Genomic DNA, 12,635 nt, shown 5'->3' on the forward strand with positions numbered 1-12,635 from the left:
GTGGTGAATGCTACAAATAAATAGACCCCAAAACCTGTTTAGCTTTAATACCTGTGTTTTCTAAGCATTTTATCAAGCGATCAGTCAATTGATCACCTAACTGGCACTGTCAGTCGTACACAACAGTGGAATGCATGGCATAATTATTGACATTTCCAAAAATTCTAATAGTCTATTGCATCTTGAAATTTTAGCACAACCGACAAAGTTACATGTGGCCATGAAGCTGTTTATACAATTTGTGTATTTATGTGTGTAGCTGCACGGGAGGCTCAGTGGCAGGAGCGAGAGGAGCGTGCACGGCAGTACTATGAGAAGCAGCTGGAGGAGCGAAGGAGGCGTCTGGAGGAGCAGCGGCTGAAGGAGGACAAAAGGCGTGCCGCTGTAGAGGAGAAGCGACGGCAGAAACTCCAGGAGGAGAAGGTGTGCTCCTCATTCCCTTGAGTGCATGCTCTAACATACATACATACATACATACATACATACATACTAGGGGTGCGGGAAAAACTCGATTCTTAGGCTACGTTTACACAGCAGGTAAAAGTGGCCCAAATCCGATCTTTTTCCTCAAATGTGACACAGATGTGTCATCTGTGTGGCTGTGTGAACAGCAAAAAACGCATTGAATCTGACATTTTCAATTCCGATTTAAAACGCTTTCATATGTGGTACTGAAATCCGATCCGTATCCGATCTGCGGCAATGCAGCTCTGTCTGAACAGCCGGATCGGAATTCATGCGACTTTTACGTCAGTCTAACTCGACATTCGTCATAATTTCGCGCGGCTGAGACTCATAAACATTTAGTCTGATGTTTCTGTACCAAAAAATTAGAAGAGACTCATCAAACCGCTCCATGTTTCGATCGGAACGGCCGAACGCGGCCGGAGGAGCCCGAGGCTGCAGCGTCAGAGAGCAGTTTAAAGAATCCGAGGACACGAACCAAAGAAGCGGCCGAATAACGAGCCCTTTTACGGCGAACCCGAACACACTGTGGGTGATGAGTCCAGCTGTCAACCACTGGAACTTTATACTCGCTCCAGTGATGCTGGCGAAGACGAAACTGAAAGCTGCGGTAGCGACTGGCGTTCACTGGCCGTCATGACTGTTTACCTCTGGACGAGCCGCCACGTGAAGCACTGTTCTTTTGCGCATGCGTGGTCGGTTTAGGAGCTGATCTGTTCAGACTGATGTCGCATACAGGTCACATTTAAAAGATAATGTGAACAGCCAAACAAGAAAATAGGATTTGGTGAGAAAATCAGATTTGGGCCACTTTTACCTGCTGTGTAAACGTAGCCCAAGATGCATCGCGATGCGGATGTGAACGATTCTGAATCGATTCATAAATGTCAAAAATCGATTATCTAAATATTTAATTTATAACGTAATGTTGACGTAACGCAAAAGGCGGAACTGGAAGTGGGTAAGTGCAGCGCCCGGACAGTCTGTGGCGGCACATAACAGAAACACTACTGGATGAGTGAGAAATCCGACCGGCTCCCTCTGCATTAAAGCCAGGTTAGGTCAGGAGTCACAACACAAATGTTAAGAAGAGACATTTTGTCCTTTCAACAAAGTCAAACCACCTTCGGAGCCACAACATTTAATGTCCAGTATGTGATAATGTTCTAGTATGGGCTAAAAATATAAAGGAGAGCGCAGATTTACTTCGCTCTGCTTTAAGCTTCAGCTATAGCCGCTTTCCTCCGATCTCTGCCAGAAAACTTTTCTTCAAAACTAGAAGAGTTTCTTGTAAAATGTCTCAGCATCCGGCTGTTTTACGAGGCTGAAGTCGCTTCTCATTCGCCAGCTTCTCGTTCTAATTTTCTCGTTCCACCTTAAATTCTGCCTTAGGCGCCGAACGTAACTGCTGCACCATTTAAGGTGGAACGGGAAAATTCGAAAGAGAAGCGAGTTCATTTTCACAACTTTTTAGAGAAAGACAGTCTCTTGTTGCAGATTTAACCAACCGCGCTGCTTATAAATGCGAGTAAGTCCCCCAAATGCATTTACATTATGGATCATTACAAATACTTTGCTTTAAAACTACCAAGTCCTCAGACAGTGGGAAGATAGAAATCCTGTATAGAGAAAAAAGATGCATTGAGATGCATCGATAATCATTTTATAATCGCATCGTAGCCCTCTGAATCGTGATTGAATCGTGAGGTGCCTAAAAATTCCCTCCCCAATACATGCATAGTGTTCACCAAAACATTGCTCTACCATTCACATTATTGTACACAATATAGTACACAGACATTTGCAAAGCTTAAAAACACAGCTGCGTCGTCAGAAACTACGTCACAACATCCACATAGAAATTGCACTACAACACCCACAGATACCAAAAAACACTATCATCCTGAATGTCTAGTTTATACAGAATAGTAACTTTACAGCAGAAGGCAAAAACTTTAACTTTCAATGTAAGTTAATGAAAAGAGGTTTTATTCCAGGTTTTTGGAACATTTCTATCGGTCCATTCATCATAAAACATTTACACAATGTAATGGACAACTGTCTGTAAACATGATGATATAAATGGAGATATCGCTGTCTAAAGAAAACCATATGACAACACTAAGATGTCCACATAGATATCATGGCTGCTTGATTTCTATTTAAAAACTACACCTTGGCATCTGTAGTTACCAAAAACTACACCATATTGTTGTTTTCCAAAAACTACTCCTTGAAATTCATATAAATTCCAAACAAGTAACCATGATATCTGTATAAAAACTACATCCTGACATCTGCAGTTGCCAAAAACTACACCATGATTTTTGCAGTTACCAAATAACTACACCATGATATTCGCATAAATGTATTAAAACGTGTACAGACTGCACCATGACACATACAGCTACCAAAAACTACACCATGATATACACATAAATGCTAAAGACTAACCATGATCTCTAAATACTTGATAAAAAAAACTCTCACTGTAACCTCCACAGTTACCACCATATTACCATAATATCCACATAGACATAAAAACTACACCGTGATACCCACATAGTTACCAGCTCCATGGTATCCTCGTAGTTACCAGAAATTAACCATAAACTATACCATATCTGCAGAGTTACTATAAAAATACACAGACGTTATCACGTAAAGGTGACACTGTGGCTTTTGCAGTCAATAGAGGCTACACCAGAAAATGTACGCATTCCCCCAAAAGACTCAAGTGCCGTTTTAACTGTTCTCCTAGCTTATAAGAATTTAAACCAGTTTAAGAACCCAAACGCTTTATAGCACCAGCTGAAATTCTTATATCAGACCCACAACCTGCCAGTTGTAGAGAAATCTGATTAGTGTTTTAAATCACTACTCAAACTGCACCATAAAGTGACTGGCACATGATTATAGGATCATGACCTCACAGGTTTAGAGAAAGGTCATACGACATTAGAGGCAGGGTTAAATTCTCAGCCTGAACTTTTTCTGTGTACCTGCTGTTGCAGTTGTACACACACCTCTCACAGTGCTCATATCCTCCCCTATCTGATCTCCACATTCCTGTGCTCTGTTTGAAGTGGAGCTGAAAGTGTTCTGCAGACCTGTACACAGGTGTTATAAGCTCAGCACCTGCAAGCAAACAGCGGTTAGCATTAACATTAGCATTACAGGAATGTCAGCTTTCACAGGAGTGTCTCCTGTGAAAGCAGGCGGTATGTGTGTATGTTCACCTCTGTTGTGTTTGTGTCTATTCAGATGAAATGCTCAAACAATAATGATCTGAAACACAACAGCCACATTTTCTAAATAATGCTTTACTAAAAAGAAAATTATAGTATGGAGCTCATAATCTGCCTTTAGACCAACAAGAAGCAACGAAATGTCACGTCACGACTGCAACTGGTAGGCTGGCACACTACTTTTATCATTCAAGTTTCAAGCCAAAACAGGCTTTAAACTTTTATTATAGAGAATAATGGCAATTTTTCTCTCAATGTTGGTAAGAAAAATTGCAATTAGATATTTTCTCTGATTTTCTCCTAATTGTTCAGCCCCAGTACCGTGTGCTAGTCCTATTTGTACTTGTAGAGTATATCCATACTTACTTTCTTTTTTCTGGCTTACTTCTCTGTGTATGTGTGTTTGCCAGGCACGCTATGAGGCTGTAATGAGGAGAACTCTGGAAAGGAGTCAGAGAACCAAACAGAAACCCAACCGCTGGAGCTGGGGAGGAGCTCTCACCACCAGCACATCGCACAACAGTGGTAAACACACAACAGAAACCACCTGCACTGTAGCCCACCATACTTAGCAATGCACTAACCACAAGAATATGAAAAATATGATAACATAAAATACAAACCTCACATGCCTTTACCTTGAACTCATATGCATAGTGTAAGTAATGCACAACCAACCGTACATCACATAAGTGCTTCGGGCCAGAATGTCAGCTCATTTTTTCCCCTATTTTTCTTTTCAAACTGTTTTACAGCAGGTTTAAAACTTAAACGCTCAAATAGCAGGTCTGTTTATTATGACAGAATCACAATCACAAGTTTTTACCTTTGCTTGTGTCAGATAAAAGGTCCATCATTGAAAAAATAGCCTCTGCACACAGTTAGAACAGAACAGGAGCTGCTCTGCAACTACTAGGCCAACAGGACCATAACATCTAGATTTTGTTTTTTAAAAATAGTTTAAAATACTATAGGAAGTTGGAACAGTGGCGTGTATTTACATTTTACTTGTGTGCACTGAATAGAAAATTGGCTTTGACACTAGGGCTGGACAATATCGCAGTACTTCACTGTTGTCGGAAGAAAACCTTGTATTTCCAAAATGTTAACTTTACAGGAGAAGGAAAAAACTACGTTACTTTTGATGTAAGTCAATGGAATCAGACTTTTTCCAAGCCCTATTCTAGGGCTATTTGTTTTGGTCCATTAATCATACACACAATGTAAAGGGCAACATGCATTTTCAAATTATATCAAAAACTGAAAAAACAACAAAAATGAAGATACGGGATACGGTTCGCAATACCTCACAGTATGCTTTTCTGGGCATATCGTGGATAACATCAATACTTGTAGAACAGTTAACTAAATTGAGAGTATAATTAGTCCTGTTTAATTGGATTAGGTGCAGTGCGGCATGTGAAACATTGAATAAAAATTGTACTTGTAGTTTTTGATAGTATTTTTTAAAAGTGGCACCATTAGTTCCTTTTAGTCTGTTCCAACATAAGTCAGAAAAAAAATATTCTGACATGTATTGTGAAATTGTAGTTTTGCCATATTGCCCAGCCGTACTTGATACAAGGGCTCGCATTTTGATAGACCAAAGACACATCTAGTTCAGATGGTGTGGCCTACTATACTGATTAAAATAGAAGTTTGTTAGATGGATGAAAATGTACTTTAGAAATGCTTTCGGTGTGTCGTACACAATAAGCCGGTTTTCATCCTGTAGCAGGCATATTGTTCTGAGAATTGTCCATGGCATCATTTAGCTTTGTTTACATGCACACAATAGCCCAGCTAAGTTCTTAAGGCTGTTGTACACTGAGCGCAATTTATTTATTTTAATTTCATTAAAGCCTATGTATAACTGATGATATCTTTCACGCTAAACGCACAGAATGGGATTCGGATGCCAAATTATTTTCTCCACCCTCTATTTGATATTTAGCTGACTTCGGCAGGCTGTATGAACTGACTGACTAATCACGGTCATCTCTTGCGTTGACATGACGACACCAAGATGAGGGATTGGCAGCATTAGATTACTGTCTGCTTTGTCATGGATGGCATTTCCGAAAGCAGCTCAAATGGGGCTCAAACTGGGCTACGGACATTTGAGTTATATGTGGAAGCGCTCAAAAAGTTTCTGCTCCCGAGTAAAGCAATGCGCGCCTTTTCTTTTTTCAATTTTATGAGCAACAGAGAATGTCTTTTTGTTCTTGAAGACATTCTGCCCATTTATTCTTTTTTTTTATTTTTTTTTCTTGTAGTTCAAACGTTCCAAAAAAATTTCACGTCTGGTGTTTATAATTTTAATGCAAAATAATCATGTACAAATGGTTTTGTGTCGTTTATTCGCTTCACATTCAGTGTGTAAAGGCCTTTTAGTTAGTCTAAGAAACCGCACTGAACCAACGTTTGCATGAAATATATTTAAAATAGAACAAAGTTTTTTAATCTAAATGTGCATGTAAACACAATTATTATATTACGTCTTCAGTCTTGTAGTCAGTTTTGAGATTATTTAGATACTCAAACTGTCTCTATGTCTGAGATGTGTTAATGTTCCTGTGCAGCTGCAGGGGGTGTGTGTGTGTGTTTGCGCATAAACGCATGTGTGTTCTGCTTTGCATCTCTTTGCTCTCACACATTTGCTGACTCAGGGTCTGCTTCGACTACCCCCTCCCTTTTGTTTCTCTTTGCTTTTTTCTCCTCTCTCTCTCTCTCTCTCTCTCTCTCTCTCTCTCTCTCTCTCTCTCTCTCTGTCTCTCTCTCTCTCTCTCTCTCTCTCTCTCTCAATCAATCAATCTGTCTCTTCCACGACTCTTCTTTTAATAATCGCTTCCTATCTTGTAACTTCTATTACTTCCTTCCTTCTTTTCTTTCTTTCTTCCTCTGCTCCTCTCACTCTCTCACTCTCGCTGCCCCCTCTCTCAGGTTTTGATGACTCTGCTCTCCTCCTGCCGTTGGACCTGGCTGGGCTGGAGCATTATCATGGTGCTTTTAGCCTGGCGCGTCAGCAGCGCCTGCGCACTCAATGTGAATATGACTCAGAGTAGAGGAGTCCACTAGCCAGCTGACTAGCATCAGCGACCCTAGAATGTAGCAGAGACTGTATGTAGCATGAGACTGTAGATAGCAATAGCATTAGTGTAAAATGGATTGTGTGCAACAGTTAGCATGTAGCCTACAAGGCCTTCCTGTAACAATGATCACAGTTACTTGGTTAACATAAGCATTTATCTGTCTCACTTTTTATTACATCGAGTTTTTTTTGTAGAGACAAAGTTTTCTTTTGTGTGTATTTTTTTGTACGCTTTTGTAAGTATCTAGAATGGTGGTTACTTTTCATTAATGTGAGTGCTGGATCTTTTGAGAGCGTTTCAGAAACTGAAGGTAATAAGAAGCGTGAGACTATTTGTGAGGAGGCCTACATTGCTGCAGTCGTACTTGTCCACATTGTCACATAGATGATATAAGGGCAAGTGAAGGGCATGCATTAACAGTAGCTGTAGTCCATTAGTTTTCCATGAAATTAACCTAAAATTAGTATTTGCTAACCACATTGTATCACAAAAATTTGTGATGCTGGAGCATCAGTCATTTGACAGCCTCTTCCATTTCCTATCACCTTTTCTCTCTTTTCAGTCAGCATTCTCTCTGCACTCAACTAATTCTCTCTGGAGGGCTGTTCAATTTCCAGAAATTCTGGAGTCGACTCCGATGCTGATTCCAAGTGATGAGAATTGATGGAGTCAAGATTCCAAGAGTTGATTCCACACGATGGTTTCAGTTTTTCTATTCCAATCATAAAAACATAAGGAAGGAAAATAAAAAGTGCAACATTAATTAGGTTGATAATATATGTACAATATATGATGTTGTATGTATGCATTTTATGTTATAAATGACAAGGAATCTTGACCTATTGGCGTCAGCGTACACAGCATGTGCACAGCACAAAAAAAGCAGTTTAAAAAAGCTAAGGGAAATATGGGGGTGATAAATGTTTGATGGATATGATGGAATCAACAGAAAAGCTGAATGTTGAAAATAAAGTCACTAAATGTCAACCCATTTAGGAAATCTGCAAATTTATCATACAACACATTCCTGAAACACAACAAAAAGGATTCATGCAACCAAAAAATGTTTATTTCCAATTTTTTTGCCACCTGCCACTACAGAAGCACGAATATTGGTTGGTGGGGCATTGCTCCACTAAATGACCCCCTAATGCAAGGCCTCTTGACATATTAACTTAATGTGCTGCCACATCAATTGTTCCTCAGAGAGATGAAATATCAGCTGAATTATGTGTATTAGATCTTAGCAAGGCAGTTTGGAGAGATAACTTTAGGAAATTTACTGTTACAAATTTTACAATTTACTTTATAAACTACAATTCAGCCAATTGATGCGGGAAAACTTGAACATCACTATGTCGAAATGAGCACAAAGCTTTGACATCAAATCCCAATTCCTAATTACCTGGAATCAGAGAATCGACTCTATTTGGGATCGACTTCCAGCCCTGTCTGTTTTTCTGTTCCCTGTTTCTGCAGCACGCTCTCTGTGCACAACTTGTCCTTTCTGTTTTGTCCTGTCTGATGTCGTTGTCTCTGTGTGTGTTTGTAGATGCTGACAGAAGGTCAGTCTCCACCATGAATCTGTCCAAACACACAGACCCAGTCATAACCAAACGCTTATCCTCCTCTTCTGCCACGCTGTTAAACTCACCAGACAGAGGTAACCACACAAACGCACACACACTCAGATACCAAAACACGGATCCAGACCTTTTTGTTCTATGTGCTGTTCTTTGTTTCTCATTGTGTTTTCACTTTTGTTGGTACTGTAAGGTTGACTCACTCACACAATTGCACACATACACAATGAAACGAGCTGTTACTTGACTCTTTTTAGCTTTGTGGTCAATTTAAAGATCTCTATACTGTTCAAAGTTGTCATGGATAACAATGGAGTTGGTGATGAATGTTCATTTCTGTTTAAATGTACCTCAAAACTCAACTTTGTGTCAATGGCAGTCAAACTTGTGATTTGTGATTAACAGGCGTATGATTGTTGTGTTTTGTGCTGTTGGTCTAAGCCTTACAGAAGCGGACGTCCCTTTCTTCCTCTTGCTTAGTAAATAAAGTTCAGTCTAAAGCTCGAGGTTCCAGAGAGAAGATCCAGCAGGACAAACCCGCAGGTGGTCCTGGGTTAAACCCAGCAGTTATTTTTCTCTCTCTCACAGGAAACACACATTCACTGGTTACACACAGATCCAGCTGGAATTTTGGGGTGAATTTTGTGTTTAGGGAGCAGCTAAGAGAATTTAACATCCTGTCTAATCCCCGTATGAGTAGCTATTTGGATATTAAAGGGGCATTCCGGCCTAACACTTGCATTTATTGTGTTATTTGTCAAGTTATGTGGTATTCAACTGAGCAGCATTGTATTCCTCAGCCTCGTTGGTTTGACAGAATTCACAATTATGTCATTTTCATGTTTTCCTTTATGGAGTTCTCTTACTACAGTACCTAGCAAGCATTACACACGTACACTATATGGCCAAAAGTATGTGTATGTCACACCTATTGTCAACAGGTGTATAAAATCAAGCACACAGCCATGCAGTCTCCTTAGACAAATACTGGCAATAGAGTGGGGTCGTACTTAAGAGCTTAGTGACTTTGGCACTGTCATAGGATGCCACGTCTTTCCTAAATCTGCTCTGGTGAACTATAAGTGCCATTATTGTGACAAGGCAACATTTAGGAATAACATCAGCTCAGACATAAAGTGATAGACCATGTAAACTCACAAAGCAAAGGAGACATTTTATACAATTCTATTCTTCCAACTTTGTGGCAGTGTTTTGGTGAAGGCCTTTTCCAGTTCCAGCATGACTGTGCATCTGAAGCGAGATCCATAAAGACATGATTTGCCAAGTTTGGTGTAGATAAAGTCCAATGGCCTGCACATTGAATGCCCATTGAACACCTTTTGCATAAATTTAAACATTGATCACAAGCCCGGCCTTCTCATCCAGGATCACTGCCTGACCTCACAAATGCTTATTTGACTGAATGGACACAAATTCTCACAGACATGCTCAAATCTTTGAGAAAGCCTTCCCAGAAGAGTGGAGGCTGTTATAGCTGCAAATATGGGGGCCAACTCCGTATTAACGCCCATGGTTGTGGAATGAGATGTCCAACAACCTCATGTCGGTGTGATGGTTAGGTGTCCACATAATTTTGGCCATGAAGTGTATGTCGTACAACCATTGTGAATTCAGTTGTTGCTCAACCAGTCATAACTGCTAGCCTAGCCACTGATCCACAAGCTGATAAAAACAGCCAAGTTAGCATTAGTGTAACTCTGACCTTAGTTGTTGAACAAGATAAAAATGATTATCTTTATCAAAGAGACTATTGAATTGAAGAGTCGTTGGGTATCTGGATAGATATGTAACTACCTTGCTAACATTCTAATGAGTGAGTTCTGTCATTCAAGTAATCCATTATTTCCTTTATGATGATTTGACGACACCACAGATGTATGGCATATACTCAGTTTGCTAACAGTATCATTAGCTATCTGGCTTCCTTCTGCGTTCACCAGCTGACAAATAAAAAACTTAAACACCCAGCTCCCAAAACATCCACCCAAAAGTAGTTGTAGTTTTGTAAGTTCCTTCTACCCCCAAGATGCTTCATCAGGAGGGGGTTGTTCTGGTTTTTAACCTGGAAAATCTCGCTCTAGAGACTGTTGCAGCACCACTGTAGTACGTATGAACAGCAATGGTTAAACTTGTAATTTTGGCCAGAGTGTCCCTTTAATGTTTATGAACATTCAGAAGCCAGTATCTATAGATCTGTAAAATCAGCCCCAAATCCTGTTAGTGTTTAGGTGAATGTGTGGGGAAAATGTGGCTATGGGACAAAATATAGAATGTTTGCACACACTGACTGACTGGTTTATTAGTCTTGAATGTATTGTGACGGTCTATTATGATTATACTCTCTAAATCCACCTTCTGTCCATGCTTGCTTTGATTGAATGACATGCTGTTGCTGCCCTGTATATTGAATTGCCCATGTTTACTTTGTGTATTGTAGAGCACACATTGCAAAACTTGTATGCAGTCCAGCAGTGCATGTATTCCTGTCCCATACTGAGGTCAAATGGGCTGACTTACCTTGTGTATGCCATGTCATTACTGTGTCGCATGTTTGGCTGGTTGCTAATGTTTGGGCTATCAGTCTTTTTATTGGTTGGCCAGATTTTTTTAAAATTTCCATTAATCAGCCAGTAATCAAACAACATCTAATCGATGGATAAATGTTTGTGTGTTTCAGGTATGCGTCGTATGCCTCTAACTCCATGGGAAAATACTGTAGTCAATCGCTTACAGACCCCAACTCACTCTTACCTGGCCAGAAGCCGTAGTGCTATGTCACTGTCTGGAGATGCAGGTAAAATAAATAAATAACTAATAAATAATAAATAAATGAACAAATAAAATGCAAACGCACAGTATGATTGCTCTTACTTGGTTGTTCTGAGGTGAATAAAGTCAAATGAGGCTAATCCTCTCTCCACATAGATTAGTGAAAAGCTGTCTGTTTATTTCTTTCATATGTAATATCACTTCTGCAAAGCCCAGATTGGATGGAAAGGTTAATGATGCAGCCTGACACACAGAATCCTGACTTCGAAGCTGTTTTGGGATTGTCTGTTGAATATAAATGCATTCGGGTCTGACTGATATATTGTTTTGATGATAATATTGACTGATATTCAATGGATTTACCTACATTACTCTAAGAGCCTTAATTAAAGCCATGCAGCCTGAACTGGCAAATTAGTAAACACAAAAGGCCATCATGACATAAAATCTAAACCTGCTCCTAAACCTGTAAATATCCTGTTATAGTGCAAAAATTTTTTCTTTCTCCCCAGTGCTGCAAGATCTAAATGTAGTTTTATCTGGGGAGGTACTGTAATTTTAATGATTACCCAGGAGATCTTAATCCAATATGAACCTACAGTCTGTTACATTCTGAGTTTTTACAAGTCTGGAGTAAAAACCTTCTACAATTCACCAAATCTGGAGTAAGTAATAGTAGTCGCATTCCAAATGTCTTCAGAGCAGAGACAGAGTGGGAGTCTAAAATCTGTGCAATTTCATCATCATTTATTTCTCTTATGTATTATTTATATGCTGCACTGAGATAGCTACTGATGAAATGGAAACTGGTGAAAGCATAATCATGACAGCCTATATGCTACAAACTAACGCTAGCTAAGTTAAGTTCAGCATTTCTCACCGCCCACCTGCTCAGATATGTCCTCATCCCTCATAAGTAGATTTTTCTTTCTTGTCTTCTCGGTGCCACCTTGGTTTTTTGCAGTTCTTGCCACTGCTGCTCGTCTTCACGTGACTCACGAACAAAAAAAAAATCAGTCATGTGAAAAAAGAACTCTGAGCTCTAGAACTCTAGAGCACTGCCTCCGTTCCACCTTAAGCAGTGCAGCGGTTACGCATTACTGTCTGTACAGGTGTCTGAACTTACCTGTTATATCATTTAGGGTGGAACGGGAAATGAGAATAAGAAGCTAACAACAGCTTCATTTACAGTTCTTTTATCCCTAAGATCAAACAGGGCTAATTGCATAATTAAGTAACTTGGAATGTGATTTTGGTCTTGTTGGGTGGCATTTGGTAAGTTGAGTAAGGCCCCTTTACTAGTCTAATGCTATTGTAGCTAGCATTAACTGGAAGTTTTTGTTGTTTGGATCCGTTTAATTTTAATCTTAATGCTGACGTGAATGTCCAGTCTGTGATGTTTTGATTCAGATTGCGTGGGGTAATCTGACAGTTAACTAAAATTATTGTAGTCTGTT

General features: G+C 39.7%; 1 protein-coding gene across 8 annotated transcripts in view; it reads left to right on the top strand.

The window, feature by feature from the left end:
• Window positions 1–12,635, top strand: part of si:ch73-217b7.1 (ensconsin) — a 59,185-nt gene that overhangs the window by 30,990 nt on the left and 15,560 nt on the right. For 5 of the 8 annotated variants that reach the window (XM_036592005.1, XM_036592006.1, XM_036592004.1 and 2 more), the window contains exons 4-8: window positions 260–423; window positions 4,124–4,238; window positions 8,358–8,468; window positions 8,830–8,931; window positions 11,087–11,203. In XM_036592005.1, coding sequence (XP_036447898.1) covers window positions 260–423; window positions 4,124–4,238; window positions 8,358–8,468; window positions 8,830–8,931; window positions 11,087–11,203 — 609 coding nt within the window. The remainder of the gene's footprint in view (window positions 1–259; window positions 424–4,123; window positions 4,239–8,357; window positions 8,469–8,829; window positions 8,932–11,086; window positions 11,204–12,635) is intronic. The other 3 variants (XM_036592010.1, XM_036592009.1, XM_036592011.1) reach the window with 1 other exon arrangement.

Source organism: Colossoma macropomum, unplaced genomic scaffold (genome assembly GCF_904425465.1).
Source record: "Colossoma macropomum unplaced genomic scaffold, Colossoma_macropomum, whole genome shotgun sequence".
NCBI classification, from domain to species: domain Eukaryota; kingdom Metazoa; phylum Chordata; class Actinopteri; order Characiformes; family Serrasalmidae; genus Colossoma; species Colossoma macropomum.